The sequence below is a fragment of the Cyprinodon variegatus genome, unplaced genomic scaffold, assembly GCF_000732505.1.
Source record: "Cyprinodon variegatus isolate N-32 unplaced genomic scaffold, C_variegatus-1.0 Scaffold425, whole genome shotgun sequence".
NCBI lineage: Eukaryota > Metazoa > Chordata > Actinopteri > Cyprinodontiformes > Cyprinodontidae > Cyprinodon > Cyprinodon variegatus.
In genome coordinates this window covers 292821-305291 of record NW_015150878.1, presented here as the reverse complement: position 1 = coordinate 305291, position 12471 = coordinate 292821, and the positions used below count along the sequence as shown (strand labels likewise).

The 12471-nt window shown below is 36.2% G+C and overlaps 1 protein-coding gene across 4 annotated transcripts in view; it reads right to left on the bottom strand.

Annotated features, from left to right (window-relative positions):
- Nucleotides 1-2646: 2646 nt before the first annotated feature.
- The window catches only part of LOC107093457 (glutamate receptor 3), a 154318-nt gene continuing 144493 nt past the window's right edge, over nucleotides 2647-12471 (bottom strand). The window contains exons 13-16 of one of the 4 annotated variants that reach the window (XR_001481618.1): nucleotides 9546-9793; nucleotides 8684-8798; nucleotides 4249-4363; nucleotides 2704-2928 (exon numbers count right to left, since the gene is read on the bottom strand). Coding sequence is in view for 3 of the 4 variants with exons in the window: in XM_015388510.1 (XP_015243996.1) it covers nucleotides 2683-2928; nucleotides 8684-8798; nucleotides 9546-9793 (609 nt within the window). In the remaining variant the exon portion in view is untranslated. Of the gene's footprint in view, nucleotides 2929-4182; nucleotides 4364-8683; nucleotides 8799-9545; nucleotides 9794-12471 lie in introns of those variants that run through there. The other 3 variants (XM_015388510.1, XM_015388509.1, XM_015388511.1) reach the window with 3 other exon arrangements.

The window sequence follows — 12471 nt, the reverse complement described above, 5'->3', positions numbered from 1 at the left end:
AGTAGGACTACGTCAGGCTAGCAAGTTTGTGCCACAACGGAGGAACATGAGGGCAAAAAAGAGCAGGAATCCAGGTGGAAAAAGGTTCCCAGCATTTTCGCACACCTCGCTCTTCTAGCTGGTTGAACTTCACGAGTCGTTTTCCACAATGGCGGTCATACAAAAAAGAAAAAAACGGTAAGGTACCAAACAGGAAATATGCATAGTGTAGAGCGGATGTAGATTTGACCAATCAGAGGCCACTTCTCTGAGGCTCTGTCTGCGGTTTTGCAGAGGTGCAATAGAGTGTCTGCATTGGGGGCAGGGGCACATTTGCGTTCACTGCGACACACGCAGACAACCTTGTTTCTGAGTTTAAATAAGCCTTAAGAGTACGCATTTTTTAATTTCTTACTAAAAAATATCTTTAAAAAGCCTTTTTATTTGAGCATTTATGACTAAAAGATAGTTTGATGAGTTCACTGACACCTCAGTAGTTAAGCACCATTATAGCCATAAACCTGTGGCCTATTTTCCTTGAATTTACTTTGGGTCAGATTTTCCTGTGCTGTTTCTGCTGGTGTGACATCAAGGGCGTCCATGTTGAATGGATTCAATCTAACAAACAGTTTAAGCATAAAATTCAAGATGGATTTTGTGGATACTCAGAAGCAACAGACATCCAGCTCCAAAACTCTGAAATGCCTCTTTAATGTTAGACTGAAACTTTATTTTCATCTTGTGTACACAGAGTGTATACAAAAGACAATTCTGATACATACAGCTTTTCGACAGTGAATGAGCAGCTTCGCAGTGAAATGAACATTTCCATTTATAAAATGTGAACAGTGTAGGAGAGACATAGTGCAAAAGGGATTGATGTGGAAGGTTCAGAGCAGTACAAATAAATAGATAAATAGATGTGGTGCAAAATGCAGTGGATATACTGAGTTGAACTTAATTTAAAGGGATTTGAAGATTTGTCATCTAGTGCAAGTACGATATTTACAGTGTGATGCAGATGTTCACTGCGCTTCTTTCATTTCATATCTTTTAAGAAAGCCAAATCTTCCGAAACTGTCTCATGTTGGTGATTGCTTTATTAGAGATTTATTAGAGATGGATGGATGGATGGATGGATATCATTTTTTAAATTGCACATTTTTTGTAATATGCAATATTTTAACATTTAGATTATTCCTGTAACTATGCCCTCCGTCCCTCTCTCTGAAACGTACCTCTATGCTGTCTGGTTGCTCTTTATTTCTAGTTTTAGACATGAATTTTGAGGTTTGATTTTCCGCCACATCAGAGAATTTAAGCAAGCAGGGATGAATGAATAATGGATTAGGGTGGTCATAATAGCCAGCCTTATGAATTACCCTGATGGCTCCTTTCATCAGCGTGCATAGAGGTTTGAGGGATGCTGTGTAGGTCTTCTATGCAAAAGCTCAGGTATGGTAAAATCAGTAGAATATGTCAGCCTTTGTAACTCAGAAAATGTTTCTCTTTACAAAGAACTGCAATGTTTACGGATAGTTTGGTTTGAACACTGCTGATTGTGGAGATTCATTCATGATGTGAATAATTCAAATGAATCAAGTTTCTACAAAAATTACCCCTTGTGTGCCTAGAAACATTAAAGCATTAAGAACTTGATCAAATTAAGAGATGAACTGAATTATACCTACTTAAATACAACATAAAAGTCAAGTGCAGTTAAAGGTACAAATTTATATAAACATCTTACTGTGATCTAAGATTTTCCACCTTGAAACTGAATATGGAATGTAGAAGTCTACTTTAAAACAGTGAGAAGCACAAGTTCACCAACAGTGAAAAGTATCAGTTCACAGTAAAGGCCGAAATGGAGGAGGCTCCTAAGACAGCAACTCTCCAGGAGGAGAGTTTAGAGCAACTGAAGTCTCCATCTCCATGTAGACATATGCAGGTTTTAACACGAATATTCAATAAATGTCAGTGAAAAGTAGACGTTCCCCAACAGTGAAAAGTAGTAGTTATATAAAGACTGGCCGTCAGCAAACAGTACTAGGATAATGGGACAAAAACAAAGTGCTAAGGAATTGCCTTCTCCCAAGAGAAAAAACAAAATAATTGATTTATTGTGTAGAGAACTTGGGCTATAGTAGAGTCTATACCTTTCTGAAACATTTAATTTGTAGTCCAACTTTTATTTTATTGCCTAAATTGTGCCACAGCTATTTATGTTTGCCTCTGTTTTTCCTTTTTTTTTTAACATCCTGTTCATACACAGAACTTTGAATGGTCTTATTACAAAAATTTTCTACTTTACATATTTAAACTTGCTGGGGCTTGAAGCTCCAGAGCTTCGTTGTTTTCTATCAGTTTGTCTAGGATGCTAACACCTTCACCTACTGTATTTAATGTGCTACTATAATCATGAAATCACATTCTTATTCCACTAAAAATGTGCATTCTTATTTATTGCCACCACTACAACTTGCAATGTTGGGCATCTTGTCTTTTTTTATTTCACAATGTGTATCAGAGTTTTTTGGTGAGTGGAAATAATTGTGTTTTGTCCAACATGACAACCATAAACAATTTCCCTGGCAGCATACACAGAACTGAATAATTCAATCTGACTGCGATGACAGGAATCTAAATGATTCATCTCCTCTGATACACAGGGAGTCTGTAAAAGGTAAAGAGTACTTACCTCTAGATCTTAACACTCTCGGTTCCGTAAACGTTGTAGCCTTCTCTGTATGTGGCAAAGTTCTGGGTGTTGGTCGGGGGAGCGGGCTTAAAATTTTGGGTATTCTTGGCCAATTTTAGCCGTTTGGTTTCTTGCCTTGATTTATAACAGAACTCTATCAGAGCCACCATCATTGCCAGCCCCAGCCCTCCAACCAGAATATAGAAGACACCTGCCACATTGCTTAGGCTGAGAGCACTTGTCTTGTCCTGGGGGAAAGTGAATATCAAAGTTAAGAGTTTTATACTGGAAAAAAGGCAACATTCAAAAGGCAACCCTGAAACTATGCTGTTAACTACTGAATGTAAATCTAATCATAGCTAATTGAGAAAGCTATCAACATAAAAACCAAAAACAAAAAAGCTAAGACTATATTAATATAGCTAAAAAATCTTATAGTAGCCAAGAATTCTTAATTTTTAGCTAGAAGAGTTTAACTCTGCTGGTGAATGTAGAGCTTTTCCTGTTATAAGCTACATAAACATTAAAATGGCTTCTGCTCTTAACCAAAAAAGGAAGCCGGTCAGTATCGCATAGGTCGATAGCTCTTAAAAAAAGATCCCTGTCCTTTTAATTCTCTAAGAGACATGTACGTATAACTCTTATGGCAACAATGTCATACAGTACAGTCAAGTTGATAGCATATGAATGATAGCTGAGTTAAGAGTAAAAAAAACTATCAATCCAAACCATTTTGCTGCTGCTTACCTACCAAATGTATTACTTCAAAATTTGTTCATTAGAGTTTTACTATTTGCAGTTTAACCCTATGAGTGTGGAGTTATACTATAACCCTATGTTGATATCTGATACACCTGGATCTCAAAGGGTTAAATGACGGGTTTATTAAATTCTTCAACTTCTTGTAATGCTCAAACAAAGCATCTAAGCCTGCTCTCTGAGTCACCACAAAATTTAGAGGACGCCCTGTGGCGCTCTGAGAGGTTGAATTTGTGTAACTCATCACAATAAGAGGGTTTGCTTGTTCATCACACCACAGGAGGCCAAAGAATCTAATAGACACGTCACGATGCAAAATAGTAAGAACACAAACAAATCAAATTTTCATTAACGGTTTGGTAAATAGAAACAGCAGCATAATGGTCATAGTATCATGAATGTCAAGAATGGAAATGAGCAAAAATAAACAGCATTTATCAACATATGTTAACTGCTGTGATTCAGAATAAAAAAAAAGGCACTTGCTCAGTTTCCCCAAAAAGTTATCGTTACAGTTTTTATGAAAAAGAGTGTCACATATTTTAAACTGCCTAAAAAGGTGTCTAAATGCAAATATTATATAAAAAAAAATAATAATAAAGAAAAAATTTAAAAACTAGGGGAAGCAGTGCCCATCGCCGCGCAGAGGCTGGGTTACAGTGTGCGGCAAATTGTGAAGTTTAAAAAAAAGCAAAGTGTGTAGAAAATAAAGAAAATGCATTCTAGACATGTAAGAGTTCTTGTCTTGCATATGAACAGTACGTCAAAATGCAATTTGGAATCAGTACAAAAGACCTGCAGCGACTGACCTTACTTCCAGAGTCCTTGGTTCCACATTCACCCTTATCGTACCACCATTTGTTTTTCAGCTTGTCTAAGATGCCTTGTTCACTGAGTTTCAATACTGCAAGGTTTACAGGAGTTCTTCACGTGGGAAATAACATAAATAACATTATATTATGTTATTTTATGTTATTCAACTTTTAAACTACTACATATTTTACAAAGCGATAAAGCAGGGCACCTGGCTCAACATCACAAAGAGCAGGCATTCTACCTATCACCTGTATAACCCCTAGTCTAAAGCCAGGACCTACCTAATCGCTTTGAGTAATCGGCAGATGCTGCTAACAGAGCGACGAGCAGGTACTGTGAGTACGATCTGCAAGTCTATGAACCAATACATGGACAGGGGGGACCAGAGGCTTTCAGCTGTAGGTATCGTTTTTTAGGATCTTTGTCATTACTTAGAAAAAAGAATTAAAATGTAATTTAGACCTCATGTCTAACAAATTATTTTTCTTTTTTTATATGTCTAATTATGAGTCTATAATGACAAGAACACATTCTGGAAGTGAATAAAGTGCAACAATTAAAGCCAAATTATGCATTACAAGGTTTTTGGGGCTGGTTACTAAGGAAAGTTTTCTGTTTTGGCAAGTTAGGAAGTTAAAGGTTCAGGATGAAGCTAACGATTAGTGAGATATTTGTCCTATGTTGGCCTCCAGCAGCAGAACTGTATTATTTAACATGTTTGGAAAGTATCACAGCAGATGTAAGTAAGAAGACAGAAAAGCACACATCAAGGATCCACCTAATGAGTTTTAGTCGGCTGAAATTTAGCTACATTTGTAGGTAAATGTAAAAGTTGAATTGACAGAAAAATATAGAACATTGATAAATGAGTGACCTGACTACTACCTGGAAATCCATACCACAGATAACACACTGAAAGAAGATTACACCACTGTATGTCATTCATAGCCAATCTGTAGAAACAGAGTGTGAGGACCAACCCATTGTCTCCACTTGGAGAGACATTGATTAACAATGCAATTACCCAGCAACATGCTCTGTGTCTGAAAGTCAATCTATGCAGCGGTGTGTTGGGCCTGAGGGTGAGGGGAAACTCGGTGTCTCTGTGTGTTTCTGTGTGTGTGCAGGGGGCAGATTGGATGTGCATACTGCTGGGTGAAAACAAATCTGTGCATCTCTTCAGGTCTGCTAACGGGACCACAAAGCAACGCCAGACCACATGATTGGATGTTCCAAACACATCGCTCCAGGCTAGTTTAGTCTACCTATCCAATGATCCCTAAGGAAAACCTATGAAACAGACAGATTGCACATTTCCTGGACTTCTATAGCACATTAGACAAGAGTGATAGAAACTGCTGTGTGTGGTAAGGAAGACTGTTAAGACTAGTGAGGTAAAAGGTTTCTGGGTAAATATTAAAACATGTTTGTCAAGAGATTACAGGAAAAAAAGCAGTAAAAAGCTAAAAATCACATTCTTACAAACCTAAAAAGAAAACAATAAAAAAATAACATATAAATATATATGATTATGCATATGCTGCATCCTGAATTTTATTGTATTTATTGTTTTCCTCTGGTAATATGCTATTAATAGAGGTTATTGATGAAAAGAAGGGTTTGTCTAATAATTTATATCATATATGTATTTCTTTTAATATCCAAGTAAATAATTATCCCCTAGGAAGATGCAAAAGAACCACACAATGTTTGTAGCACAAGGTCCTAGAATAATTATGTCGAACCACTTTGACAACTTAAAATAAGCAGCTCATTTAATTGAGTTACTTTCCTGGCAGGGACACAGCTTTTAAGGGTGGCTTATACATTTTGAATTAGTCGGTGGTTCAGGCCGTTCCAGAGGCTTAATGTTAGCAGGCTTTAAAAACCAACTTTGGTCTACATGTGTTTGGGATGACTGGCCTTTGGAACACCCCACTGTGTTCCCATTTCCAACAAGCTCCGGTTTATTTAAACTGGAAGATGGAGGAAAATTAAGTTTCTACTAGAATATTGAGACTAAGCTTCAGATTCACAGCTTACACATTGACCATATATACTGTATGTCCATTGACACTGTAAGGTTAAAATCCACATTAAACTTGATGAAACAAGCTGTCCTGAACAAAATCTTCATGATGATAGATGTCCAGCACTAGCTACCCCTATAAACTGGAATTATGTATTTGATCTCTGTAGGGATGTCATCAGTGGACAATTTTTATTGTAGTTTGTTGATTACTTTAAACATGAATAACTTTTAATAAATAGAAATAACAAAAATTAAAATGCAGCTTTTATTAATTTGTTTTGTTTTTAACCAATAAATGGAATTCCCTTAGAGCTGCATTATAAAGAATATGTACAATGCAGAAAAAGTATTGTCAAAAACAAATGAATATGGTAATAATTAACTAAGAATTGTGTACTTAACATAAAAATGTATACTATTATTTAGGAGGATATGTATAAATAAAAAAAAAAAAATTAAAACTCATATTCTAGGTTATTTCTGTTCCCCCTTAGCAAAAAGTAGTTTATTCAAGTATACTAAAAGTGCACTAATTTCATACTTAAAATCAGGGAGTGCACTTAGAGTTTACGTATTCTAAACTATATTCCATATACTTAACAATAGTATAGTCAAGTGTCCTTGACTATACTATTGTTTACTTTATTGTTTACTAAAATATACTTTAAGTGTACTTTAGTAAACTTAAAAATGTCCCAATTTAGTTCGAAGAAGTATTACTTTAGTAATACTTCAAGTACACTAAAAGTACATTGTTCGGTATACTTTCTAAACTTATACATAAGTATTCTTAATAGAATTTACTTCAAGTATACTACTTTTTGCTAAGGGATAAGTGGAATCAGAAATAATAATAATACTATTAAATAATAAGTAATAATACTTTTTAAAGTTGACCTATACTTGATATTTTTATTCCATAAATTAAAGAAACATAATTAATAACAAGCAGTGTTGCAGCATTACTGTTATGCACATTATATATTGTTCAGACTCTAAAGACAGAAAGGTGCTAATACCTTTTAGCTTGTCGGAAATCAAGGTTGTTATCTTCCTGAAAGCAAAGAGTGTCATTAAACTGAGCTACTCTGTGTAATGTTTCAACCATCCTCTGTGAAAAACAGAAAAAACACATCATTTCGAAGCTCATTTCACCAGGAGCTAATCGATGTGTCACACTTTCCACCACCGGTTGGTGATTGCAGAGATCTGATGATCAGTGGGGGGGCAGTTGGATAGGAATCAAAGCACAGGTAGGTTATCAGGTCACTCATTTAGAAAGAACAAAAGTGTTGTTTTTAATTAGAATTCTCACGTTTGCCTGTAATGCTTAGTCCCCTCAAGACGCCGCTGTTCCCCTTGCTTTATGGTTGGCCTCTGCCTAGCAGCCATCTTTGATTTTAGAAGAACTTCTTTCTCTGAACCCGAGCTGATATGCTGAAACAGCTGTGTACGCAAAGACGTAGCTATGTATTGAGAAAATATTAAGGTTTTGACATAACTAAAGTTAACAATATATTAAGACATGTCTGCAATACATGTCAGCCATAAGTGAGAGCAATCATTTTAGCAACTAACAGTAAGGCTGAACATATTACAGGGAAATTGCTCTGTTTATTAATTTTAGTCTTCAAACGGTGTGTTATATGGAACATTAAAAAGGTTGAAAGCTTAAGAATTATAATTTTCTTTGAAAATTTGCAGGGCTTGCTTCTTCACATATATCTTTAAAAATGCCAAAGCCAGATAGAAATGTCTACGGTAATTCTAAATTAGACTTATATTCTTTAAAAATTGTAAAAACAATATTTAAAGCAACTGCTTTCTCTCACAGGTTAAATAATCTGGCCCTTAGCCCTGATACAAACACTCGCCAATCATAGGAGGAAGTTGAAAGAAATAGATTCAATGCTAATTATTTATTTTCTTACAGTGTAGGTCTTAAGAAGGAATCAGGATCAAGTAAAATTGTTATCAAGAGGTCCCCACTTTTTAAAACCCTGAGATTGTAGATTGGCCATAAAACTCTGATCAATGCTTCTCTACAATTGCTCGTATTGATTGAACTGCCCTTCACATGTGTTAGGCTGAATAAACATGTTTCATCCTTTCACAACGGCAGGGCAGCTACATTCATTTCCAGAATCCTTGTCATTTATTACTCAGTATTTTAACTTAACAAAATATTTGTCATCCGGTCAAGGCCAGAGATCCTTAGCTTAATTAAGCTGTTAAGCCGTCTGGTCAATCTAACTGTAAATATTCCTTATCTGCCTCAGTGCAGCAGGTCGGTTGGTTTGGTCTGGATTGGGTTTGCTGTCGGTTGGGTTATATGTTGGCAGCTTTGCCGATTACTCTGCACTATGGTACCCGATTGTGGTGACATCGAGGCTGACCTTGGAGTCACCTCCCCCGCTGCCGCACTCTCCCTTGTCGTACCACCATTTGTTTTTCAATTTGTCCAAGAGGCCTTGCTCATTCAGTTTTAAAACTGCCAGGTTAACAGCATTTCTTGAAACGATAAAACATAACTTGTAAGAAAATGCACAGGTCCGTGAGAAATCTAATGCAAAGTGATAATGATAAGTCATAATAGGAAGGTAGTGAAACTACCAGTGTCAAAGAAGGGGCTTATGCATAGACTGTGGTTAATCAGAATAGTCTAGGAAGAGGACAAATTGCTTAGGAATTTAAGGAATATGGAGAGATAAGAGATAAGGCTCATATAAGGCAGAAACAGTGTTAAATCTTGGAAAAAGGTGGCATGAAGGGTTACGTAGTTTAGAACTGAAGTGTGCGGGATGGGGACACTTGTCATTGAGAAGAAAAAGTAACAACAACAAACATCATGCAATTAACATTCGTCACAAGTGACAGCGCAGCTTTTAAAGGCTAAATTGAAAAACCATTGAACTGTTAAATTAAAAGTGACAACACAACAGTCAGGTAGGACAGCACACAGGACAGAAGGAGGGATCGAAGGAGAGAAAAAAACAGCAGTAAGAAAGACATAAATATGAAATGATCATTAGCTTTCACCTTCTCATATGGTTTTTGTCATTTTTAACATAACACATCAATTCAATGCAGAAAAAACCCATTAAATAATCTTTGAATCCAACTATAGTTCATTGCATTACTACCATTACCTCTGCGTCCATACAAAACAAAGAAGAAGAGAAGAAAATGACAAGGGGACATCAGGGTAGGTGGAATACTATAACAACAGGGGGAATATTGTTATATTATTCCACCCACCTTAATGCTGAGCCTTTAGGCGTCGCCACACCGTAGCCTTTGGAGTCGAGGTTCCCTCCCACTTTCATGGTGTCGCACGGCTTCCGCTGCTCGATGTACTCATTCATTGTGGACTCAAGGAGAAAGGCAAACTTGCCCTTCGACTTTCGCACTCGGGCAACACCGTCTGGTGTGGTCTTAACAAACACAGAGGGCTCTGCAGATTTCATGTATGACCACATCTTCTCGTATACCGCTATTTTGGATCGCTGTGCAGAGGAGAGAGGGAGAAGGACTTTAGACGTTCCAAAACCTTGCAAACATGGGATGGATTTTGCAGGATTTTTGTGCTTAATGATCACTTGGTTTAAAGAGGTGCTGCAAAGTATTTATAGACATCTAGGAAAGTGGGAGTGATATCTTTAAATACTTCCAGAAAATATGGCAGATGAACATTTATGTGATCATGTGGTACAAGAATTTACAAAATCCATTTCTTCTCTGCAGTGTTAAAGCAGCAAAACATATAACATCTCAAATTTCCTGCATGTAAATGCATCACACATTAACAAGTTTGAATTGATCAGTTGAAAGAAAAGAAAATGCATGCAGTTGTTCCATGAAAGCATCCTAAATTATTTAACTGACGGTAAACAGCAGGCAATGATATTTTTATTTGAAATCATGCATAATTCCAATATCATGTCTTTGATAGATATTCAGCCTCAGTGAGGGAAGTTAGGCTTTGTTCATAATTCAACATCAACTTGTAGAGCTTATTACAGTCATACATTTGAGAAATATAGTTAATGAAATATCTTAAGAGTGACTCAGAGGCATTGAGTAGAGGAAGCTGGAGAAGTGAACAACAAAACACCCCGTGACAAAGTGACAGAGACGAGTACTTCTCCAGCGCCGCAGGTCAGGCTTAGTGAGACTGTGAAATCTGGGAGAGTTGGACGCTATCTATAATAAGCATCAATTAAATTATTCAGTGCTGCTGGATTGACTTTAGCATAGCCATGTCACACAGCCTGGTGTGATCATGGTTCATGCAGAAATGAGCTATAGCCAAAAAAAAGTAGCCTGTGAAGATTTAAAGTAAAGAAACACATTTTATGAAAGCAAATACCAAATTCAAAGTAAGCTGATTGGTATATATTTAAAATTTTTTAGAGCTGCAGAATTTTTTATGTTTCTTACAATGTTAATTGAAGGAAACAAAAAAGAAATTTCCCTTTAAAAGGTTTATCATTTTGATCTAATCAATTAAAAATTAAAGATTTAATTAACACAAACACTGTCTTCTCTCACCAAAAGTTCTTTTTGTTTTCATGGATTTTTTTCTCAGTTTTCTTCTGCACAGTGTATAGCTCTCCATCAGAGATTTATTATGTGACATTTGGGTTAATATGACCATCATTTGATCTAACTCTCTTTGATATTGTCACATTTTAAGCGATTACTATGTCTAATATTGTGTGGCAATGAAAGAAATCAATCCTCCCAAAAAATACACTTCGAGTAAAAACTTATTTAGATGTCTACTGATTTATTTAAATTCAGTTATTTTACTACATAGTGCTTATTAGCAATATGTTATGACCAGTCACTTTACAGAGACAAATCAATTCAACATACTGATCTAATAGGTTTGTTATTAGTAATTTCATTTATTTTCAGATGTATTTTTTGACCATCACCAACAAGGCTCTGCAGTGATCATTCTACGCCAAGATGGCTATATAAAACAATATAACTTGGTATACATTATTATTTTTTTTTAATTTAGGAGCTATAACAGATGACAGGTGGTTTTTAAGTCCCAATTGTATCCTTCCAGGATCAGCAGAGGTGCTGCATCACGTACCACTGCTGCAAAGAATGATCGCCAGTAACACAGATTTATAATGAGCCTAGCCCTTGGAGATAACCACATTATGGCTGTACCTGCATTGCAGATGTAATTCCACCGGACACCAGTGAGAAAAAAGTAAGAAATAACATCACTCTATCAGAAGGAGATAGGGATTTCAGGTAGGGTACGTAGATGATGTCATCCTTACCCTGTGCTACAATGAATCTGTAGGAATTCCAAAACTGCATTTACTGAGGTGACTAATTGGTTCTAGGTGAGCAGAATATTGCATTTACAAGAGGCAAACCTCCTTAGAAACCATCCAAATTGGAAAATGTAAACAAAAATATGTATTTTTATTCATATAATTCAGAGATTCAAATGCAATAGATTTGCACCAGTTAATTGTCTGCTACGATCACTGACTTCATCACATTTGTTTTTGTTGCAGCTGTCGGTAACAGCATCCAGTATTGCTTGTTGTCTCGCTGAAACTACTATAGCTGAACCCCATGCATTTTGAACTCCTGCTCTGACTGGTCTTTATTATATTCTTCTTCATCTGAGTTGTGGATTCCTCAGGGGTAAGATCCAAGAGGCAGCATGAAAAGGCTTCTGAAGCAATGATGGAATCTATCAAAACTTGCTTTTCTGCCAGACTACTTACTAATGCCAGCTGATATCTGTAAACCTCAGCTGTCAATCATTGCTGTCCATGCCAATTAAAACTGCAACCTAAATACAACAAGCAGGAATTAGCAATTTTAAAGAAAGTCAATTTAAGGTGGTTTTGTGGCTAGTGTTCAATTCTCTCTAGGAAAGTAGCTACACCTTATTTTAGCTTTTGTGATTTGCTACTAAGCAATAGTGTTGGACACATTTCCATGCATCAGGGCGATACTTGCCTTTTTTTAACCTAAGGAGCCACAAGTCATCAGTTTACATATAGTCAATTAAAAATGAGAAGAATTATAATTAACTTTTAAACAATCTTAAATTGATAATACAATATTATTAAGTGATGATTATGATTATAATACGGACTTGACCAATGAAACGTAAAATTGGTTTCTGGACCAATGCTTTGGT